Raw genomic sequence first — 24,512 nt, forward strand, 5'->3', positions numbered from 1 at the left:
AAGGCCCGGCCCCGGCCGACCGCCTGCAAGGGGGCATCTCCCGTCCCGTTAACTGACCGGCCAGAAATAACAACGTCAACGTCGTCGCCCCCGACCCCTCCACGTTTCTGTCTCACTGAGTCTGGGTGCTGCAGCCTTTAAATACGGGCCTGGCCCGGGGTGCAGCTGTTAAACTCAGGTTGTGAGTCGTCAGCTGCAGCCCTAACCTTCCTGCACTTAATATTGCCGCTAAATACTGTATTTTTGCTCTGAGGACTCCCGAACACACTGCCTTGGCAGACACTGATGCACAGAGGCAGCACCTCAGCACGGAGGTCCCCCACAGCATCACTTCGTGCTGTTTAGCTCCCGGAAAGTGAGAACAATCCAAAAATGTTGACTTCACTTAAAAGGGTCTTTATGGGTTAAAAACGCAATTACTCACAGTTGCAGTCAGCTTAATAACCAACTTAATTCCTGGCTTCAGCTTAATATTCAACTTTGTTAAACTGGGGTTCAATGAGCCCCAGTGAACAAGACTGTTACTTAAACGAGCAATGACACCCTGCAGCTCTTTCTAACCCACCCACTCAATGCTCACATCTAGCACCAGAGCCTCCTATGAATTTGTTTTCACCATTTCACAGATACCTGTTTTTTTGAGACCTAAGTTATTACTGAAGTCCTACACTCTCCGGTAAGAGAGTGTCTTATTCCCTCTTTCACCTTGTTCCAACTACTGAGTAGACATTCCTGGGAAATGGAGTCACACACGTGTAAATCATATCTAGACCAATAGGCCCATAATCTCCATGTGAATAAACACCAGACATACGTGTTTGTTAAAGAAACATCTAATCATTGTAGTATCCAAAATAAAACAACCCTAGAAGTAACATGACAGCACTTGGTTTGAGTCTAGTCCACTGAATTTCAATTCACAATTGAGTCTAGTCCACTGATTTTCACAAACCTAACATAGACTAATTTCTTCCATAATTAGATCTGGAATGATTACAAGCTTCGGTGGAATCCAGCGGACTATGGAGGTGCTGAATTCATCCGAGTACCATCTGGCCAGATCTGGAAGCCAGATATTGTTTTATATAACAAGTAAGACTCTTGCATATTTATCTTCTTAATTCAGGAAGAAGGGGGTGATGTTACAAGTTTAAAAAAAAACAGCATCAGGTTCACTGAATTAATTGAAAAAGCCTGCTTTTCAACACACTTGTGTCCCACATCTCCCTATTGCTGTACTTGCCTCTATGCCATCTACATCAGCATCACTGGGCAGGAGCCAGCTCCGAACCTGGAGCTGAAGTGGGCAGGCCAAAGTGAACTTTGCTTTTCCCCTTCACAAGCCCCGACTTTTACTATTACTTCTATCACTGTCTATAAGGGATGTGGCAAGAAATTCCCTTAGACTGGAGATTTCTTGTCTGAGAGTCAGACCTTTGACTGAAAAAACCTGCAAATTCTAGCTTTTTAGCAGATAAACCCGCAATTTGACACCTTTACTATAAAAGCCACAGGCAAATTTACTTTGGATGTCAGTTTCTGTGACTGTGAGGAGCCAAACCATAACTAAGTGGATCCCTCTGCTATGTATGGAAGCAGTTCTCAGTGAAGTGGACTTAGCTACACAGATCCAAAACTTAGGTCTATGAAACAACAGTGATGACACTCCTTTTCTAACTGTGGCCTTAAAACTTCAAATTACCTTTTTAGTTTTACTGTTTCATATAAACAACTCAGGATAGCAATGTGGGACTTAAAAAAAACCCTCACCAAATACACTCCTTATCAAAGATGCATCCCAACCCTAATCCCTCTTTCCATAGTTGCTACCTGCACTGTCCACAGAGGAGGTGGAAACACCAGTACTGCAGGTATCCTCTTATCAGCCCTTGGGTTCTGTGCTTGATCTAGAACAGAATAGAGTAAAATAGTTCAGCTGGAAGGGACCTACAACGATCATCTAGCTGGACTGCCATTTGAAAACTCCTATTTGCTGCTTTGAATATTGATTGCAGAGTCATATTATTCTAAGGGAGAATATTCCCTTTCAAATCCTCCATAGTAAATTTATACAGCTGTTTATTTCAGTTTAACTACGCAAATTTGACAGCCGGTGACTCAGTCCTGCACATGCAATTCAGCTCCATGTCAACATGTAATTGCTGACTTTCCCAAAACAGATTAAAGAGTTAATGTATATGATCTGAACCTATGAAACTACCTGGAGTAGTTGCATTCTAATTTTGTTATTTTTATTTGCTTTACAGTGCAGTTGGGGATTTCCAGGTTGATGACAAGACAAAGGCCCTATTAAAATACACGGGTGATGTGACCTGGATACCTCCAGCTATATTTAAAAGCTCATGTAAAATAGATGTAACCTACTTCCCATTTGACTATCAGAACTGCACCATGAAGTTTGGTTCCTGGTCTTACGATAAAGCCAAAATTGACTTAGTTTTAATTGGCTCTACAATGAACCTGAAGGATTACTGGGAGAGTGGAGAATGGGCTATTATTAAAGCTCCTGGGTATAAACATGACATCAAATACAACTGCTGTGAAGAGATATATCCAGACATCACATATTCTCTTTACATTAGGCGTTTACCTTTATTTTACACTATCAATATGATTATTCCATGTCTGTTGATTTCTTTTCTGACTGTATTAGTTTTCTATTTGCCTTCAGACTGTGGTGAGAAGGTGACACTCTGCATATCAGTCCTTCTATCTTTAACAGTGTTCCTTCTTGTTATCACAGAAACCATACCTTCTACTTCCCTGGTAATTCCACTTATTGGGGAATACCTCCTTTTCACCATGATATTTGTAACTCTATCTATTGTCATTACGGTATTTGTACTTAACGTGCACTACAGAACACCCAAGACACACACAATGCCTGTGTGGGTGAGAACCATTTTCTTGAACTTACTTCCCAGGATCATGTTTATGACAAGGCCTGCCAGTGATGAAGAGAATAATCAGAAGCCAAAACCATTTTTCACTTCTGAGTTTTCAAACTTAAATTGCTTCAACAGTTCTGAAACCAAATGCTGCAAAGATGGCTTTGTATGTCAAGATACGGCATGCAGCTATTGTCAGTATCAGCGAATGAAGTTCTCGGATTTCAGTGGCAATCTCACAAGAAGTTCAAGCTCTGAGTCTGTAGATCCTCTGTTTTCATTTTCAGTTCTGTCACCAGAAATGAGAGATGCTATTGAAAGTGTTAAATACATTGCAGAAAATATGAAAATGCAGAATGAAGCAAAAGAGGTAAGAACATATTTTACTATTACTCAAAATGCAGACACCATTTGCCATTAGTGTGTTTTGTGAGAAATAGGGATCTCAAAAAAAAAAAAAAAAAGAAAAAAAGGACAACACAGACCATTATTTTATACAAGTAAATTACCCAAGCTGTATTACAAATATGTGCAATTTTGAATGTGGGTAATTTCGGGGAGCAGCTCTGTTGCACAACATCCTCTTTACTGACAACATGTATACCGAGTGAAGCATGTTAAGGTAACCACTGCTAGGGAAACATACTTGAGTATCCGTCCTACAAGATTCGGAGTGAGGATTTTCCAAGTTACAATCTTAATAGTGGAATTTGCTGACTGTATGGCCTTCAGAAAGTTACATTCTCCCTCCCACAGCTTACCATCAATAATAAACGTCGTAAGAATGAATGTTCTTCACAGTGATGATGATGTTTATTCTGCAGCTGCTGCAGAGTAAAGTGCTGTAGCTAAATGACACAACTGCTGCAAGATGGGGACCATCATCTTTCATAAAGCTGCATCTTGATGCAATAAAAAAAAAATTAAACTTTTCTTTTTATCACGTTCCTCAAACATGCTAAGAATAGTAGTCACACCACCACAATCATCACTAAATTTAAATCCTCTGCAGTATGGCACTTAAAGTTAGAATGAAGTTACTTCGTTTATGCTGAAATCAGAACTTTATTTAGAATTAATTGGTACAAAAAATACGGGGTTGTTTTGGATTTTTTAAGCCTGCCTTAACAAACAGATTCTAAGCTAAAAAGCGCAAAATTTCAAACAACAAATGCATTATTCATTTATTAGCCTTCCTGAAGAAAAAGGAAGTAGAAATTTAAATTGTAATCTCAAGAGTAACTAAAATGATCACCTAATGTAGTTACTATTAATATATAGCATATATAATACTTAAGTGTCACTCTTGTTATAATGCCCACTGTAAAAAAAAAAATTAGAAAAATCTGTTTTTTGGAAACTTGGTTCCCTCTCTACATGAAAGGTAAGGAGATGAATTTTACATCATGCATGAGAACAATCAAATTTCAGTACTACATAAGAAACGTACCAAATAATTATATACCAATTAACCTTTGTCTTTTTACGTACTGCCTAAAGACCAGTAGGAGCAGTCTGTTCCAGTAAAGTTTCCTGGACAAACCTGATCACCTAAGAATGTAAAGCTTTTCACTTTTATTTTTGGCATACAGAAGAGAAATTGTATCTCATGAAGTCCAGTGAACAGTCCAGTCTTGGTGAACAACTTTTCTTATTTGAAGAAGTAACTTTTGGCTTTGCCACAAATAGCATATTCAAATAAAGCTGCTTCACGATGAATTCATTTGTCAGTGAAAACAGAGATACGCAAGTTGTGCATATATGAAAGACATCTACATATGGAAAAAACCTGTGCTTCCCACATAGAATGTTACTAATTGCTAATGCAAGTTATTCGTCTACTAAACATGTCTACTTGCTATTCAATTTATTTTTCAGATTCAGGATGACTGGAAATACGTTGCCATGGTAATCGATCGTATTTTTCTATGGGTTTTCATCCTGGTATGTATTCTAGGAACAGCAGGATTGTTTTTACAACCTTTGATGGCTGGAGATGAAATGTAAAGATTAAATAGTATGTTGTGAAATCAAAGAAAACTTTTGCCAACCAAATCTTCACTCCCACCCCAGCACCTGATGTCTCTTCTATGTGTAGTAGAATAAGGATCTCTCTTGGTCTCAACTTTGCTTGACCAAGGCGGCTTTGTTAAAAATGTGAAAAAGTGGAGAAGAAAAAAAGATTTTGAACCTTTATGGACAGCTAATCTCAAAGTAGTATGAGCTATGCTTGACAGCTACTTTTTGCAATAATTGGAAAAGATGTAGTAGTACATTAAACTTTATAGGAATGGTTTAAGAAGGGGTTGATAAAGAAATGGAAAATTACATGAATATTCGGAAAGTCAAGACAGATTGAATACTTTGGGCTACTAGATTTGTTTCCACAAGTCTGGTGCCAAGTCTCTTCAGACCATGACAGGATCTTCTGGGAATAAGTTCATACTGAGTTCAATGAGGACGAAATGGTTTAGGAAGCGTACATACCAAATTGCTAGAGTGCAGACATTGCCACCTGGTGTATAAATTGACTCAAACAGTGGGAGGAAAGGACCATGGGCAGGTTTATTACAAAAGGAAAACAAATACGTAAATAATAGATGACTGTAATAAAGCAGCCATAATGTAAACTCTGTGCATCCCCGTATTTCAATGTATGAGAAGGCTGTCAGAAAAAACAAGCTATTCAAACCTAATACGTTTAAAACTGTGTACAAGTAAAACACACACTAAGATGCAGTCTGCAGGTTATGCAAAGGATCAAAATACTTTGATAGGATAGTGTGGATACAGAAGCATCCCGCTATAGTGAACCGTTTTATGACAAGGGAAGGCAGGTAGATACAAAATAGTGCTGTAAAATATGCTAGAATTGCTTCTTAGGCATACTTTTTTTTTTTTTTAAATCAGTAACTGCAGATAATTTAAGGACATGAATAAAGAATGCAACAAAATTCTGTAATAAGAAAATATTTTGTAAAAATATGAACTGTTGTCTCTGTACCAAACTGGAAACTTTCTGGAAATACAGTGTAACAAGTGATGTAACATTTATGAAAATAAAGAGACTCAAGCTGTTGCAAATTGTGCGCTTTTTTTTTTCCCATTTATTTTGACTGACAAAAACCTATATAAGGTAGCATTAGCTATAGTTCAACACATTCAGAAACAAGCCACATAACTAAAGGTCCATGCTTCTGAGTTATTAAAATTATTTTGTTTCAGACACACCTGATAAGCTGAAGACCCCAAGGATTCTAGTGTCAGCTATCTGTATTTATCATGAGCAGATTGTAGAAGTGACTAGAAGAAATTCATGCATTTGCAAAAATTGTGAGTTACTAGTATAAAGACTGGGACTCCATTGGCCAATATGCTGCCAATCACCTTATGATATAATTGGGCGGTCTACAGACATCATTTAACAAGGGAGGTGCGGAGTGGAAAAAAAAAAAAAAAAAAAAAAAAATATATATATAGCTAATCTGGAGTTTTACTTACTTTGCTTTCTGTTCAGGTAAGAGTAAACTTTAGTAATTCAAACCCAAGGAGGACTATAAGAACTTTTGCATCTGAAGAGGAAATAAGATATCTAAAGTATTTCTGCAACTTCCACACAAAGTCACTGATGCATTGTTTAATCTTAGTAATACTAAGAAAGTTAAAATTATTATATTAATGGATTAAATCAGATAATCTTTGCAAATTCACCTTTAAAATTAATTATGATGGGAATAGAGGAAATATAGATATCCAATGCTAGATGTAATTGTATAACTGAAGAGGAAGAGTGACTCCCTTTACAATCAGAATTATTTATAAATCGGTTTTGTTTTTTTTTTTTAAAAAAAAAAAAAAAAAAAAAAAAGGCCCCCCCGGGGCTCGCCTGGCATCATTTCCCTGCCTGTGAGCTACACAAAACCAAGAATGTCCTACAGGTGAAAACAATTTGAAATAAATATTCAATTATGTATAAGTTATCATAAGCAATCAGTATTATAATAAGTACAGTGCTATTCTAAAGGAGATACAGGGGAAGGGGGGGAAATATGTATCCATTTTCCAAATTCATAACCACTATAAAAACTTACATTATCAAAGATACCACAATTTACATTAAACTTCTCACCTAAACATATTATTATTAATGTAGTAATTTAAGCAAATAAAAACTTCCCAAGACTTGCTCTAGCTTGGCATTACTGTATTAGCCCTGCAGGATGCAACTACATTATGAAGTATGCTGACAAAACTTTGGTGTAGGAAAACCGCCATCTATTTTAGAGTCTCTTCCAGAAATAGAGCTTTTAAGAAAGGTGGCACTAGAATGAAAGTAAAGAATTTAAAATCAGTATTTAAAGAATATATTTTAATGGAATAATTAAAAAGTTGCAAGTTAGTTTTCAACACTCTCTAGAAAAAAGAAAGTATGGAAAGCTGCAAGTCCTCACTGCTTAAAGTTACATATGTTCTGTAAGTGAGAGAACCTATTAAAGGTAGCTTTCTAAGTTCGGTTTAACAAATGTGTGAAAACTAATCATCTGTATTTGGTTACACACCATAATAATTTTCAACCCATTTCCTTCAGAAATGCATTCCCCAATTTCCTTCTACCTGTGCTTAAAAACTTAATTCTGAGAAACACACAAAGGCAGGAAATTATTAACATGTTTGCAACTAACATACTGTATCAAATTCTTCATCAAGAACAAAGAAATCTGTATGTCCTGGTACATTAGAACACTCTTGCAACTTGGGAACTCATTTAATTGTCTTTGCCTTCCTTTCCATAGCCAATACAGAGATATCAATATACATGTATCCTGCAGGCATTTTAAGGCTTACTGTATCAATGTTCATCTTAGTATGATAGAATTAGCAAGGCTTTAAATTTAGCAGCAAATTCCACTGAAAATTTATAAAGGCAAAACATCGCCAAAATGCTATTTTTACTTATATGTTGAATATACGGGAAGTTTAACTGGTATTTTTATTATTATTTTAAATTTACTCTGTAGAAACTTTATACTTTTACAACACATTCAAGAGAGCTGATAAAAATTCTCCTTGCATACTACAGTAAATTGAAATAAGCAACTCTTACTGTGTAAATATCTGCAAATATTTAATACTCAATATAACAATTTATATAGTAATTTAACAATTGGACTACGGTGATCATCCTGTAAAAATTTTTAATCCTTCTATTTTGCAGTAGGTGTCAGTATATGCTTTTTTGACATATCACACATGCAAGTGCTTGAGAAGGTCCTTTTAATTCTGACCCCATTTAGAAGTAACTCAGTAGACTGGCAATAAGCAAATTGACTTCTATGTGTCCTAGAGATGCCATGCTTTAATATAAACTTCATTTTCTGGGTTTGGATTTTTTTTTTTGTACTCTATCAGAAACATGCCTACAATGAATGTGCATGGAAATAGAGCTACTGCAAAACTCTTTAGAGCCTTATTAGCAGGAGACAGATCAAAAAATATTTTATGCATTTGTACTGCCTATATGCGTAGGTACTATTATACTTGCCCATTTATGAATAACAGGAATAAATAACACAAGTGATCCAATTATTGAAACCAGAAGAAAAGTCCATAAGAACATTCGATCAAGCACCTGAGCAATAAATTTCCAGTCTTCAACAACCTAAAAAACAAAGAGCATTAGAGTTGGTCAGTACGCGTGAGAGCAGGTAAAAATACAGTACCAAACCCTGCAATTCTTAATCACATTACAGCACACTTTTTTCCAATCAGGTCCATTTGGTAACCCCCTTTAATAACTTTTTATAAGTAGACTATGAGCTAGAACAGGAACAAACTTCCCTCTATGAAGATTGGTAAGCTATATAGACCAATACTAGATTTTAATGCAGAAACTGACCCTGACAAGCACTGAGCATCCTCACCTACAGAGCACTTAACATCCTCAACTACAGAGAGATGAAATCGGTATGCAATTTTCTAACATACTGCAGGATTTAGGATTCATGCCACAGCCTCATTCATAAAGTGGAATTCCCGGGCAGGAGCTAGAAGCAAGAGTTGTAAACAAACAAACAAACAAATGAAAAACAAGCCAAAAAACCCCCACCACAACAAACTACCGAAACCAAAATATATTAAAAAAAAAAAAAAATATTAACAGTAGACAGCAGCTGTTGTGTTACATACAAGATCTGAAAGCTGTACTGCTGCACAGAATTATACACTAGGGAGAATACTCAAAGCACTTTCAAGACTATTTTCCTTTTTGATAGGATTATTCCTATCTGTACACAGTTTTGCAAGTATAGTAGATATAATTGTGCAAGCAAATTAAACCTCTGCCAAACACTTGTCTTTGATTTGAACTGCAGCTATCCACATTTCCCAAGCCTACTGCTTCTCAAGAGGTAAGGCTACAACAGCACTAACTGCGTAGTTTTTATTAACAACTTTTGCAGTTAAAGCTTGCATTCTCTGCAGTCCAAATAATAAAATACAAGGGAATCCCCAGTCAGCTGTATATTAATTTCTGAGGTTTAGAGTCACAACAACATTACACCTGAAAAACAAAATACTTACCACCTCTCTTGTCACTCACAGTCAAATAGAGTAAGTTCAGTAAGAGAAAGAAAACCAACCCTTAATTTACAGGAAATCATGTATTTAATCGCAAACTATTCTATTTGTGTTGTTTATACAATGCAGGGGTATTAGATGCTCTTTTAACAGTAGATACATTTATTGAAAATCTAGGCTGGATGCCTTGTGATAATGTCAGAACTGAGTCCTGAGAAGGTACATTAGAGGAGTTAGCTTACTCCTAGGCTAGCACATGAGAACACGCTCTCAGCAACCAGCAACTTTTGAAGACATAATCTCTGCATAAATTGAAAGAATCTCAGGCCTTGCCATCATAAACAGATAGAGTATCATGAGACCGCACAACAAATGTCTGTATTTCTACGCTAGCCTGAAAATAGCACCAATGGTGCTAGTTAAAAAAGCATGGAAAGAAAAACATATTCATAATGCTTTTACCCGAATGGTGTAAACATCCATTAAGGATAGTTCAGAGTACACATGTACAGACTGAAAAAAAGCTTTTGACGTCTTTTGATATAACTTAGAGATAAATAATAATAAGGCTAGAAGAGAACACTCAAGAAGTCATCTAGTCCATGTCTGATCTCAGCACAAAATGACCAACATATGGCTATACCTTGTATTTAAACTAACATAAGTTAGGGCATTAAAATTGTTTTTATTTGGAATTGAAAGCTGCAAAATAAGGCTTAGCAGTATTTATTCTGAAAAAGTAAGGCAAGTGCATTTTTCAGATAGCCTTCAGGTACAACATCAAAATGAAAAATACCTACTTCTCTCATCATGAAAATAACATCCGGCAGCACTGTAGGGAACAGTTACAGTACATGCTCTTGTAACAGACAAGTATCTCTGAAAACGTGTAATTAACAATATGAATTTACTTCTAGAAGAATGCAAAAGACTTTAAAGAACCCAATGACCCAGGTACTGTATTGTATCAGTCAATATCTGTAAGAATTCTCAGTATTGTACCATACTTGTACTTCTTTCCAGTGGAAATAATGACACAGCTTCCAGAAGTACAAAAAATGGAAATCCCATAGCACATATTTAATATGCAACTGCATAGTAAACCATCACTGGTTTTTTAATTTCCAGTTTTACAAAATCAGTGTAATATGACTAATACACCCACCTCGCGAACTTCATTCTCCTTCATAACATGTCTTGTAATATATCGGATAGAATCTAGAGCTGCTTCCAAGGTGTTCCTAGATGATTCTGATCCATTCATATTTCCTGTTTCCTCCTTCTGAGCAAAGTATCTATCTACATGACTTCTCATGCAAAGCAGCTTGGGAAGTTTGTGAAGAAATATCTTGCGAACCCAAGGTGCCATAGCATTGTGTGTAGATGAAGAGCGATGATGAATATTGATAGCAAAGACAGTTATCACAATGGACAATGTCACAAATATCATAGTAAACACCAAGTACTCTCCTATAAGTGGGATAACTTTAGAAGATGATGGAATAATCTCTTCAATAACAAGAAGAAAAACAGTCAAAGATACTAGTACTGAAGTGCAAAGTGAAATTTTTTCACCTTCATTTGAAGGAAGATAGAAGACAAGGACAGTTAGAAACGAAAGCCCAATACAAGGAATAATGAGAAACAACGTGTAAAAAAGTGGCAAACGTCTAATTATAAATGAATATGTAACAAAAGGATACCAGCAGCATCCATCAGTCCTATTTCCTTTGCTCCCTGTTGCAGTCACTATTTCCCATTCTCCATTATCAAAAAAGTCTCTTTTGTCAACATCATAATCTTCAAGAATTATATCAACCTGTGAGCCATCGTAAGTCCAGGAACCAAATTTCATAGAGCAATTTTGGAGGTCAAAGGGGAAGAAGGTTACATCGATAGTACAAGAACTTTTGTAGTTTGCTGGTGGAGTCCAAGCAATGGTGCCATCATATTTTACCACAGTTTTTGTAGATGTTCCCTCAAAACGTCCATCTGCACTAAAAGAAGAGAGATATATGCATGCAATTACAATGGGGGGGGGGTTAAATAAGAAAATATGTTTTGTTATTGTCATTTCAGCTGTTTATCCCTTCTCCCCCTTCATAGCCAAAATTTTGTATTGTGTTCATGGTCAACTTTTTTTTTTTTAATCTGAATCTCACACAGGTAAACAGCTTTGGAAGAGTGAAGAATATTTTCAAGTCATGAAAAGATCTGTGCAACTTTCTGTGCCCCCAATGACTTATGAAAGGATTGTAAAAATCCTGACCTTTAACAGCATGAGCAGACTCTGGTGTTTCTATTGGTAATACAGCATAGATACTTTTCAATTTGGCCAAATCATAATTATTAAAGAAAAAAGTCACAAAACAGGTAAAATAATACTTGTGCGCCACCTCCAAACTTGAATTTACAATCACGGCAACAGCCTTTTTTCCTGTCTCAACAAGTCAGGAAACGTAAAAGCATTGTATATGCACCTGAGTTGAGCAGAAAGGTTAATTCAAAAGTTATTGCTTCTGAGATCTGTTCATTCTCAAAAAAAAAAAAAAAAAAGAAAAAAAAAAGAAATCCAAAACAAAAAACAACAACCAACAAAAACCCTTACAGCTGCATGTACTTAATTTTAAATCCATGCTGAATATGACTTACAACAGTATGAATTAGTTGCTTCCCTCCCATCGCTCTACACTATTAGTTTGTACTCGGCACTGTGCAAGACATTGTTTTCTACTTAAAAAAAGAGTTTACATGAAGAAGTGGAAATAAACTTTTCAAGGAGACTCCATACAGAAGCAAAGCAAAACATTTAAGCATTTAACATGGCAACAAAATCCATTTGCATTCAGAGGCAAATTCTTCCACACATTCTTATCTCTACTAAATGTACACGCATATCTATCCAATGAGCCTCCTACAAGCAGCTTGGACAGTAAAGTTAGAAAGTAAATGTAATTTATATGAAAAGATTAAAATCTTACTTGTCATACAACACGATATCTGGAATCCAAATAGAATCTGATGGGACACGAATAGATGTTATTCCAGCATAGTCTTCAGGATTCCACCTTAATTTTACATCTATCCATTCCTGTGGATATGCGAGATGTAAAAATCATTATTATTGTGAAGTTGGTTTAAGCAGGGCAAGACTGGATGAAAATAGATAAAAAGACAATTAAAAAGAAAAACAAAAAACAAACTGGCTTCTAAAATTTGCATACAACAGTGAATTTGCTGAACAGACATCTATTTAACTCATCCAATATTTGTTTTCTGTTGTAAGAGCCACTTGACAGTATTTCTGTACAGAACTTAAGATATTAAAATCCTTTTTCAGAACATGTATACATAAGTAAGAGCTATTACAACATATAGACAATTAAATTTGAAAAAAGCTTATTCTGAATGAATATCAATGACTTTGGAAGCTGATCAGAAGCAATTTAAACATTTTCATCACAAAAAAAAAAATCATGCTGCGACTCTCAAGATAGTTATTCCTATTTCTATCAGCAACACTAAAAATAGCACCATTAAAAGCATAGTAATACTTTGGTAATTTTATACTTGAACTAAAAGCTCAAGAGGAAAAATTCAAGTTTCTAAGAATTCACTATCACATAGAATTTTAAATGCGTACTCAGGTCAGTTCTTTTTTTTTTTTGAACTGGTTCAACTGCAACAAGTTCTGCAGAAACTATTAAGAGGGCACAAAGCGTTATCATCGACATATTGCCATCTCATACTTGCTGAGTAGTCTCAAAGTTTTCCTGAAAACAAAAACTTTGCTTGAAATTACAGTTACTGGAAAAGAAGGGAATGGGAAGCAACAGGAAAAAAAAAAAAACAAAGGAAGTAGCCCAAATAAAAATAATTTAGTAAGCTAGTAAGTATAATCAGGGTCTGCAAACATTCTTCTAAGTTAAATCAAGAATGATTTGTGAGCAGCATTTCCCAAGTTAATAGTGGCCATTAAGGTTAGCACTGGACTCTGATTATTATAAAGCTTGAGGCTTTTTCCTACCCGTAAACAAATATTCTTACGAGGAAGAAGTTGCTCTTTATAGGAATCATATACAACTTTGAAACTGCAATTCTTGTGATGTTTACCCAATAATCTCAAGTACCCCACAAAAGAAAGATCTTAAAGCTATTATACAAAAGATTACACAAACCATACTTTTCATAGTTTTTGAAAGAAAACTTATGTACTGAAGCAGTAACTTTTACAATTGGATACACACACCTTGGTATATTAAATGGCCATGCAATGCCATATCAGATTTCTTTTCATTAGGTAATTTTTTTAAATTTACCTCTTTGTTTGTTTGTTTTTGTTTAAGAGTTTTATAACAATTAATCCTTTAAAGCATTTCCAGGGACATTTTTAAGGATACTATGTAAAATAAAAATTCATGCAACCACTAAGTTTTTTTCAATACGCAATTAATTAGCAAAGTTTCTTCCAACTTTTGACTTGCAGTTATGAAGCTTCAGAATTTTTCATCAATATTTTACACATACCTGTTTCAACCAGACATTTGTTGTCATCAATTGATTTTTCTCGTCCTATAAAAATAAAGCATATTTTATGAAAAATATCTGCACAGTACAGAGTAACTAGCTGCTTTAATTCACAGAGGTCTGTAATTTAAAATACAAAACACACTTCTAAAAGCATTCCAGTCATTGGTAAGTATGCTTATATGAGAACTTTTTAAACACACAATTATGACCTTTGATTATTTAACTGTTAAAAGTTGTATTCTCCCCTTCTCTGTCTCTTTCCTCCCTTCCATTTTTTTATTTGACTGTATTTTATGCAGTCTTATTGTTTTTCTATGGAAACATAAAGGAACAGCCAACATGTGGAAGAAAAACTCCTCTTACAGCTATAAACAGTGAATTCAATTTGAAAAGAATATTCTGAAGTGAGTAAGTATCAGGAAAAAAAAAAATCTGGGTGATCTCTCTTACATCACAGGTAATGCCAAGAGATAATCTTCATTACTATGGAAGTGACATATTTGAAGGCTTAGAGGTTTTTTGCTGCTTAAGGGAGGAAAAAGAGCAGTATTTGCCAGTGTTCCTGAATTTTACGGAAATGAGATTGATAAAGTTTAAAAATACATTGTTTTCCCATTGAATAAATAAATTAAAACACAATTCCCTATGCTTAAGAATTTCACTCACTTTTTTTTTGCTGAAAACGCCACTAAACAAAAGAGCCAACTGTCTTCTCAAGCTCTTTGCAATCACTTCTTCATGCCTCCATCTACAATGTATTTTTTACTATGCTGATAATAATTTTAGAGGTTTAATCTATTGTGTTTAAGCTAATATATGCATAATTATTTCATATGACATTATGTTCCAGAATTTTAAGAATTAGGGAAAAAAAATAAATGAACTTATTTACTATACATACCACATCTACTAGCTGAGAGATTGCAAGGCCAAACTTTATTTTTATTGTGTCATTCAAGCGTTCCACTGGACGAACCCATCTTTGATAGTCTTCAAATAAATGTTTAAACAAACGATCTTCACTTTTAGCAAGAAAAAAAGGTTCAGATATACCTATATAAAAAAAGTAATTTATTAACATTGATTTAAATGAAAAAGTGTACGTCTGCATTCCTGTGTCCAAAGAGCTACAGCTATGTTTATGCAGAGTTAAATTTCTCATATTAACCCCTTTCCTCTGGAAGCATGGACAAGGTCTTGGAAGAAGAATTTTATGAAATTACCTGCTTTTATTAGCATCTCCATACCACTATCACACTTGTAAAATCTATGACTAAAGAGCATTAAGATAATTTTAGTAATATTAAAGGCAAAATGCACTTATGTCATTTACCTGGTGCCACGCAATTATAGAACTCTCTAAAACTGAAAGCTTATCTAATGAGGGACTGAAGTTCTATCATTCTAGAACAAGGTGGTACTTTTTAAAAACCTACATCCACACCACACAGGTCTCTAGTATATTGCATAACTTGTACTCTGCTTTGAAACATCAGTCTCTTCATGTTTTATACATTATTTCTTCTACTGTTTGGTCACCGCTATGATGTATAAACTTTGCAGTACTTGTACAGCACTTTTTCCCCCACCCAGTTTTGCATCTTAAACATATGTGCCAATCTATTTACCTGTCTATACCTATTCTAATGTTATATTGACTGGAAGGCACCTTTCTACTTAAGTAACAGTATACATTCAGTTATTTCTTCTTCATAGTTCTCAAGGAGTCATTTCAATGCCTGGAGTCTGACTGATGACCTAAAACAGCCGAAAATCTTTGTATAGCTTACAAAGAAGTGGAAACTAAATGTTTTCTTTTGTCTCCTGAGATAATGGAATACATGGCAGAGCTTTGGGAAAAAAAAATTCTGTAGATGCAGAAACTGCAGGCAGAGAGCAGCCCAGACTTTAAGAGAGACATGTAAGTTGTCCTAAAGTACCTCATCAAGCAACCACTGTCCTTTATCTTTGGGAATCCACAAAAAAAAAGAGTTTTTTACCAATGTGGTCTCACTGAAGTGTATCAGTAGAAACCCTGCTACCCAAAAAAAGGCAAAGTTTAAGGTTTCTCCATGATGAAAACCCACGGAAAAAATTGTATACCCTAAATAACAAGAGAAGGACAAACTTGGGGAAGATACGGAGAGAAGGGAGGAAAAAAGGCAAGATCAGTGTCTAGGTTAGTAACCCGAGTAAGAACAGCTTTCAAAGGCAGTGAAGGCAGCCACCGCCTCAAGAAGCAGCACAAGCTACACACATCACCTTGAAAGGAACGGCTCCAAAAGGGTCTCCAATTCCCAGAAAGAAGTCAGAGCAACCATCAGAAGACACGAACATATACTCTAGACAAAGATTTTTACTACTCACCGATGAGATTTAAACTAACTGAAACTACTGCCGAAAAAAGACCTAACAATTATTATAGTCAGTTTAAGGGACAGAATAAACCAAAGAAAAATGTTCATAACCATCTCTTTTTAATGCAGATTTAAAATATTATACCATTACATGAATGTATGGCATGACCTCTCTAGAAATGATGTGCTCACTAACAGCATCCATCTAAAAAAAGATGTGTCAGAAACACAAAAAAGCACCAGATAATGTCATAAACAGATTAACAGAGACAGTCATCCATACAAGGAGAGATTTAAAAGACTAACATTATTTTGTTTGGAGAGGAGGTGAATTTAGTGAACATAACAGAAGTAGATAAAGTAGTGAATGATACCTGCAGAAAAAACATTGATAGTATTTAACCTTTCTCATAAAAGAAGGTAAAGGAAACAAAAGCATCAATTAAAGGCAGTATAAACAATTTCTATTTCAAGTTCATTACCATCAACATACGGTAAATCAGAGATTATTAGACATTGAAGAGAACTAAAATTTTAGAATTGCCTGGGATTACTAAATTGTCAGTTATGTCAGGTAGCATCATATTTGCATAGGGTATCAGTTCTCATTTCAACACAACTTGCAAAATCTACTTTAGAATTTGATCAACAGTTTGATGACTTGCATTTGTTGCAGGGACGTGGCTAGCACCATTTAAACCATTAGTTCAGACAGACCTAAGCTAGTTCTATGTGACTGCAACCTAGACAACTAAGACAGGCAACATAAGTTTTTAAGTTTCCTCCCATTCAAAGTGCTCTTGTGACAGCAGCGGCTTTCTGCTGCGCTCCAAAAGGCTGTGTTTACGATCCTTCGGACAAAACACCCAAAGCACTGCAGAGCCCAGCCACCAGAGAATTCCCTGCCTTCTGCACTGCAGGTTTGGGGCAGTCCAGTAGAACTACTATTATGAATACTAACTGGATTTTCTCTGCAATTTTATAGTAGGAGCAAAAGCAGAATGTAGCTTAAGGAATAGGATCAGCAAAGTGGGAACAGCAGGACTCCTTTTCCCTCCAAATCTTACCATACACTAACATGCTGCCGAATGGTTCTTGTTGCAGGCCAAATCAGCATTTGGGTTTTAAGACAGTTCACCCTTGTGTTTCAAAATACAAATCTAGCTGTTTACAGTTGTATTTCATTCATTTGCAAACACTTAGCAACCTATTGTTCTTCAAGATGTATTATTTGTACATGCTCTACAATTTATTATCTTCCCATTTCAAGATTGGTGACATGCGGGTTGTGTAATAGCAAAGAACTGATGGGCAACTTGCACTGTACTACTGAGCATACCTCAGGTGGATACATGAAAACACACAGGACATAAGAATTGCTGCCAAAAAGGATCCAGCAACAGAATGTTACACACACACAAGTTACCTTCACAGCTATTAGGTTAAAATAGATTTATTTTTATTGATACCTTAGGTTCAGTGAATCCTCATTAGCCAAGGAATTTTTCTTATTTGTAACTATATATAGAATTGCCAAGTCCTGCTTTTTACAGACATTCAAAAGAATGCTTCCTGAAGACACAACTTAATTTCTCTATTTCTATATCCCTATTTCCTGAATTATGAATGGTTTTCTGTATATTTCAGCCTAATGTTTTCGTAGAATTCGAGAATGACTATGCAGCTGGGTATTCTCTCTCCATTAATTGACCTTGAAGTAATGCAGAGGCAAAGTTGCACTTTCACCATTTCTGTGTTCCTGTAAGATGACCTCCTGCACAGCAATACAGCATCTTCAGGGTACATGCTGTTTCCAGATTAAGCTTCTCTTAAAACACAGTATCTTCTCTGCTATGCTAAATGGGGACATGTTCCTTTACCACTTTTATATACTTACAGAATTTTTTTCAAACATTTTATGCTCAGACCTACAGTATACTCACTGATTTATTAAGATGACCATATTTACTAACAATATAGTTAAACTAATTTTTTTCTTTTTTTTTTGTATCACAGAAATATCCACACTTTTTCAGATTTCTAGTTTATTCTGTTTATTAATAAGCTGGGGCATACTGGTCTATAAAAGGCAGCTTATATAAAGGAGAACTCCATGAGGAGGCTGGAGGTGGTAGCAATATATTAAGAGACAGAAAAATAAAATACATAACCACCCCTACCTTTCCATATTTTATTTAACAGGATCACACAGCTCACTTGTTACACAGACTGCACGTGTTTAATTTCTCTTTTCCGTGTGTCTGTATACTTTTAAGATTATAATAAAGGGTGTAATTCTTAGTTACTTATTGGTGTTAACACCAAGGAAAAAAAAAGTGAAGAACTGGTGGCAAGCAGAAAAAAGGTGCAGAAGAGAGGAAAAGAGGTAAAATACAGTTAGTGGCTTAAGGCAGCAGACTGGCTGTGCTAGTTGGAGAAAAGCAGAAAGAGCAAGATTAGCAAACAAACAACCCAGAGTACAAGTCTTATACTAAATCAGATGGTAAGAGATTATGGAAGCACTCACCCCTGCTACTAATGCACTGTACTAAAAATTTTAGAAGATTTGTAGCCTTTGAAGGGCAATTCTAAGCATGCCTGTATTTGTGTGGCTTTATTTTTTTGAGGTCAGGTAGCTTTTGCAGTCTAAATCAAAGGCAGGCTCTCTATATTGTTCAGTGATAAATCCCAATGACAATGTTTACTTTGTAATTTACACCTGAAACTCTTCTCTGCTCACTCCCTCTCAGTGTGATTCCATGTTCAGCAAAAAAACTTAAATCACATAAGAAAATGCCAAAATTTTAATTCGGCAAAAAGAAGACAAATATTTATGCACAAAGCAGACTAATGATTGAATTTTTTTAAACTTTGAAGTAATTAGAGCACACTTTTGACAAAACGGTAAGTAGAAATTCTAATTAAACACTTGGCCTCAAACACAATTGTATTTAAAAATTCAGTCCTACCATTTCCCCCCTAAACATTTAACAAACTTCTTTAATAAAAGTACTTTGGAAGAGCTATTTAGAAAAGAAGAGGAAGCATTACATGGGTCTCAGACACATGAATAGCATGACAAAACATGTATATGTCTATTCGTTTTGTTAAAATTCTCAAGTCAAAATTTCACTAGTGCTAATGGCAGATTTTTTAAATGCGTCAGGTAAATTACAAAAATGTTATTCTTTCGTAAAATCTCTCTTTTTACATTGTTTCTTACTGTATCGTTATGGAATGAAATTTCTTAGCATCTTAGTATGATTTAACAGCAGTATTCTTTTTACAAGAATTACCAGTGAAATATTTAGTGTTACAGCTATACCTCATATCTTTTCATAATTTTTTTCGTTTGTTTTTAGTCTGTGTTTCTCCAAACAATAAACTTTATTTGAATTCTATATTCCTTTGCACTTCCTTAGATAAAGTGTCCAAGAACCACATTGGGATTGCAGGTATAACATTTGTCCTTATACTTTAAACAATGCAGTTCAAAGCATTTTCTAATTGATATAATTGAGTGTTAATGGTTTCAGGTTTTCTTTGGATTGCTACTTGGTGCATTTTCAAAAGAGGTCCATGGGAGAAAGGAAAGGGTCACTTTTTAGAAGCCTAATGTTAAGATGTAAATTCAGAAGCAATATCTATTACTAATGCAGATTTATAATCATATACCACTATAATGAAAAAGAACACTACTAAGGACAATAAACATGACAAAATATCCATACTTAGTAGTTAACATTAGATTCTTTAATGGTGTGCTATCATAACATATAGACTGTTATCCACAAACCTAACTATTACAAACTACAATACAAGTAATAGTTTGCCTACAAACCAGAAAGGTGAATGAATATATGCAGGACACCTGCCTTCAGCACACTACTATTTTGTATTAAGATGATACTGTGATTTTTTTTGTTTTAAGTAATACATTTTACATAATTTATAACAAAGGAAGCACTATGAAGTCTAGAAGTGCAATGGTAACTGTTTAAATCTTACTCTAAAAATTGTTCAGTGGTCATTTTGAGAGGGAAAAAAAAAGTTTTCCATCTTTGCTACAAACGAACTTATTCTAGTGAGCATCAGTGCTTTTCCTCCTTTAAGTTTACAATTTTTCCCCAAACAAATCTAGTCGTATCACAACATTTTGGTAGCTGGTGACAATTCTAACTGCAAGTCATATTTATATTGCAGCAGACAGGAAAAAGAACAAGATCATGTTCAATATTAACTACACAGATCTCCCTCTGTCTAAGCCTCCCTTTACATTTTAAAGAATCTCCCAATGCTACTTTATTAAGCAGAAAAGATATGTAATATATAAAATGACATATAAAATGCAAGATTTATTTCTGTACTGATTCCCCCCTCCCTTTCAAAGGATCGTGAGTCATACTTTCTGTATGGTCTTCAATCTTTTTGCCTACTTTTCCTTCCATGCTTTAGGAATTGCCAAGAATCCAATCACTAACAGTCAAGTGTTTAGTTAACAGTAAGCATTTAGAAAGATCAAAATCATCTTTAGTAGAATGTCCGTAAGTCAAAACAGGATTACTAACTATTCAATTTACTGAACAAAAGTCAGAAAAACCAGCTATTACATTCTGTACATCCTACAAATATCCTCTTCTCCCCTGTTCAAAAAATAAAGCCAAAGCCCATCACTACACCTACAAGCATGGAAAAGGTGGCTATTCTTGACCACTTCTTGTTGGTGGTTTTTTTTGCAAATTCGTTTTGCTTTCCTTCGTTCAGAGGTTGTCTTGCGATTTCAAAGGTTGAGAGTACAAAAGTGACAGCCTTTTATTTCTGTCACTGTGTATTAATACATGTCTGGCAGCTGCCACCTGCTGCAGGAACTTTTATGATTCTTCATTTACTCCAGGACCTTCAAGTTATTGGGAGGATTTCTGCCTTCTCTTTTACCTAACATATCAATCTCCTGCCAATCAGTAGCAAAATAAAATGACATATTGTGGACATGAAACTATCAAGGATTTTGAACTGCAATATTGCTTAGCACTTACCAATATGAACAGAGGTACAAGAGTTGCACATAGAAAGCAGGGAAGATGTTTCTTACATTCAACTCAAATTTATAAGATTAAAGTTTCCGGCTTGATAATTGGAAAGTAGAATCGAATTATCCCCTAATAGCTTAGCATCAAGTGATAACTATGGCCCATATTAGTGAATGCATTTACAAGTTTGATTAATTACAGCATAATATACTGCCATGTAGTTTGTAACTAATCAAGAAATAGATACCATCAACTATGAATAGACTGTCAGTCTTTAGATTAAGAGCTAACTGGAGCACAAACCATTCCTTTCTGAATACCTGTGCTATGGATTCTATAGTAAATACACACAATATGCCAAACAGGTTCCCGAACTCTATAGTGAAGCTATTGCCAGCAGTAGCCTCCTGATGAACAGCCACCTACAGCGCTAACGTTACAGGTCTGTGGCATGGCACTGCATTTCCTCGTGAGTTCACTGGCACTAATATTCTCCACTCAGCTTTCAGCAGACAGAACTGTGATCCTTCTCCCTGCCCAACAGCTAGGGCACATGCCTCATGTCAGGCTGCCTCACGGTAAAAATTCTGGTCACTCTGAAGCCAGGGGGACTTTTTCTGTAACAGATGCAGGATTTTGTCATCTGTCTTTATACCACTTTTAACCATTGAATCATTTTCACTGACTATTGACCTGTCAGTAAAGACTGAAGATGGACTGTGAAAAGAGCACTGAGGAATGCCAAATGCAAGCAGCAAAAAGTGTACATACAAGTGCAGATAGCACAAGGAGTAAAAGGAAGAACAACTATGTAGAATCTTAAAAGTAGAACCATTTATTCATATAGATTGAGAGGGTATGCATCATGGAAGTAAACACAAATCAATTTACAATTTATGTAAATAAGACCTTTATGCAAATAAGACGCAGGCCTTGGGCGTCTCACAAGTTGCCAGTGCAGCCCTGGGTGCTGCAGAAGTTGCGCACTGGCATTACCTTCTGCCACAGCAGCATTTGCTCATGCAGCTCGATTGCAGTCTTGGATACACCGGAACATACAATCCTACGGCTCATAGAAATCAGACGCTCTGTTTAGAAATCAGATACTCTGCTCAAAAACAGATGCAGGGTAGGAGATTTCAGAACATACCCTATCATACAAAAATCAGGTTTTACCATTCTGAAAAGTCGGAAACTATGCAAGTACTTCCTTCCGCGGTTCCTTCCACAAATCCACACAAACATTTCTCCGCAAATGAATGCTCACGTTTTTCTTCCTAAGGATCTCTAAAGAAAGCACAAAGTATTTTAAGAGAAAAATCACAAGAAACCCATACAGGCAGGAAGGTTTGCAGCTTCCTGCTGGGCAGGGAGAAGGATCCAATCTGTCAAACGGAGTGGAAAACGCTCGGGTGTATGAACTCCCAAGGCAACACTATCACAGGTCTGCAGCATGGCATAGGAGTGCTATAGGTGATTGTTAATCTCGATTCATTTTAGTCTCACCTGTTAGTTTAAGAATCAGAGCAAGGAACAAAACTTCTAATTTGACTGTATTTTAAATCAGCACGTATTTTGCCTTGTCAAATCAGAGTTATCCAGGATAAAGGGTTAGTTCACTTCCAGACTACTAACTACAAGTAAACACCAGATTAATTTTCAAGCACTCTTAAAGTATCATAAAAGCAAAGTCACACCTATAATTCACTTCTACTCATTAAAATGATTACTGTACCACATGCAAAGCAATACCTCTAAAATAATTTTAACTGTATGTATGTGATACAGTGATTTAGGTTATTATTTCCATTTGCCCTATATTTTAATAATAGGTAGCTATAATGTTTTTCATCTTCTTAATAGCAAATTTCATTTTATTTTAGAGTAAACAAATCGTGAAAAGAAAATTTTATCCTCACTATATATAAACAGTTCTCAATGAAGTCAAAACTACTGGCTTGTACCAAAAGGCAAAACTTGGCTTAACCTGACTGCAAGTAATTCCACACAGTTATATATACTATATAATGTAACATAACAATTTCACATAGCAGTATCTTTTGCCATGATTAAAAACATTACTTTTCCAAACACTGAGACCAAGAATAGTCTTTTAAATCACATTTAGCAATAACAGACTGAGGTTTTGTATGTTGAATTAAAACCGAGACATCAATATGATTTACATTCCTTAAACCATATTTATGACCATTTTTTCAATTTTGAGCTAATATTAAAAAAAGTCAATTTTATTTTTCATTGATTTCTTTTCTGCTTGTAAATATTGTAGTTATGACTTCAAGACATTCTGCAGAACTCTTAGCAATGTACCCATAAATTATGTAAAAGCAAGGTTTTGAAATAACTATTTCTAAATAATTCTTTGAAAGAACATTGATTCTGCTCCTTTAATCTTTGTGTAATTTTATAAACACTTTAGCTTCACATGCTATTTTACATCCTTCAACTCTGAAAGTTACATCCTGATTGAATTATGAAACCGACTCTTTTGAAGTCAAAGAAATAATGCATAACCAAACTAAGAAGAATTTTTTTATAAATTCTTAAGAGGGACATTTCATGTGCAGCCAGATCCATATGCGATACTGCAATTATTAAAATATATTCTGTAAATTTACCTCCGTATCAGCTGCAAATGCAAAGGGCACGCAGCACAAATCTACAATTGTACCTTGTCTGAGTAAGTGAACGGAGCAAAAATTGAAAGCTATGACACTTTAAATCTTCAAAGCGTTATATATTAATTTTAAACGGGTAACAACTGCGTAATGAAATGTGTGGCCGTCAAAACTGATATGCACCTGAAAAGCCGTGGTTTGACAAAGGCATTTTTCCCCTCTTCTGTGAAAGGGGCAGCTCTGGTGAGCCCGTTTGACCACGGTCTCTGTAGGTCACGTTCATTTTTTTAAAAACTAGCCGAAGTCCAGCAATCCCTACCTCGGCACTCCTCAGCGACCGCCAGAACCCTGCTCCACCTGGAAATCAGCTTTATTTTTGCCTCGTCTTGGCAAAATTTGATGGCGTGGAAAACGAAGCGTGATGCGTGGCCGCCTTAACCCCGGCAGCATTTCGCCCCACATGCTAAAACC

At 35.5% G+C, this 24,512-nt stretch overlaps 2 protein-coding genes across 2 annotated transcripts; one reads left to right on the top strand and one right to left on the bottom strand.

The window, feature by feature from the left end:
• Positions 1 to 982: 982 nt before the first annotated feature.
• CHRNA3 (cholinergic receptor, nicotinic, alpha 3 (neuronal)) lies at positions 983 to 4,916 on the top strand (the record flags this gene model as incomplete). Its single annotated transcript, XM_009581972.1, has 3 exons — positions 983 to 1,092; positions 2,268 to 3,279; positions 4,788 to 4,916. Coding segments are annotated over 3 exons (1,251 nt in total), but the record flags the coding sequence as incomplete, so codon positions are not given.
• A 3,490-nt stretch (positions 4,917 to 8,406) lies between these two features.
• On the bottom strand, positions 8,407 to 15,063 carry CHRNA5 (cholinergic receptor, nicotinic, alpha 5 (neuronal)). Its single transcript, XM_009581973.1, has 5 exons — positions 14,917 to 15,063; positions 14,013 to 14,057; positions 12,467 to 12,576; positions 10,651 to 11,482; positions 8,407 to 8,568 (listed from the first exon to the last, which is right to left on the bottom strand). Exons 2-5 carry the CDS (start codon positions 14,037 to 14,039, stop codon positions 8,407 to 8,409), a joined length of 1,131 nt encoding a protein of 376 aa, XP_009580268.1. The 5' UTR covers positions 14,040 to 14,057; positions 14,917 to 15,063.
• Between the last annotated feature and the right edge of the window lie 9,449 nt (positions 15,064 to 24,512).

Source organism: Fulmarus glacialis, unplaced genomic scaffold (genome assembly GCF_000690835.1).
Source record: "Fulmarus glacialis isolate BGI_N327 unplaced genomic scaffold, ASM69083v1 scaffold14027, whole genome shotgun sequence".
Classification (NCBI taxonomy): domain Eukaryota; kingdom Metazoa; phylum Chordata; class Aves; order Procellariiformes; family Procellariidae; genus Fulmarus; species Fulmarus glacialis.

Coding starts and splice junctions, on each gene's coding strand:
- CHRNA5 (XM_009581973.1), bottom strand. CDS start 14,039: ATGACAACAAATGTCTGGTTGAAACAG. Junction 12,577..14,012: donor CAAATGTCTGGTTGAAACAG/GTATGTGTAAAA, acceptor GCATATCCACAG/GAATGGATAGATGTAAAATT. Junction 8,569..10,650: donor AGGAGAATGAAGTTCGCGAG/GTGGGTGTATTA, acceptor TTTGTTTTTTAG/GTTGTTGAAGACTGGAAATT.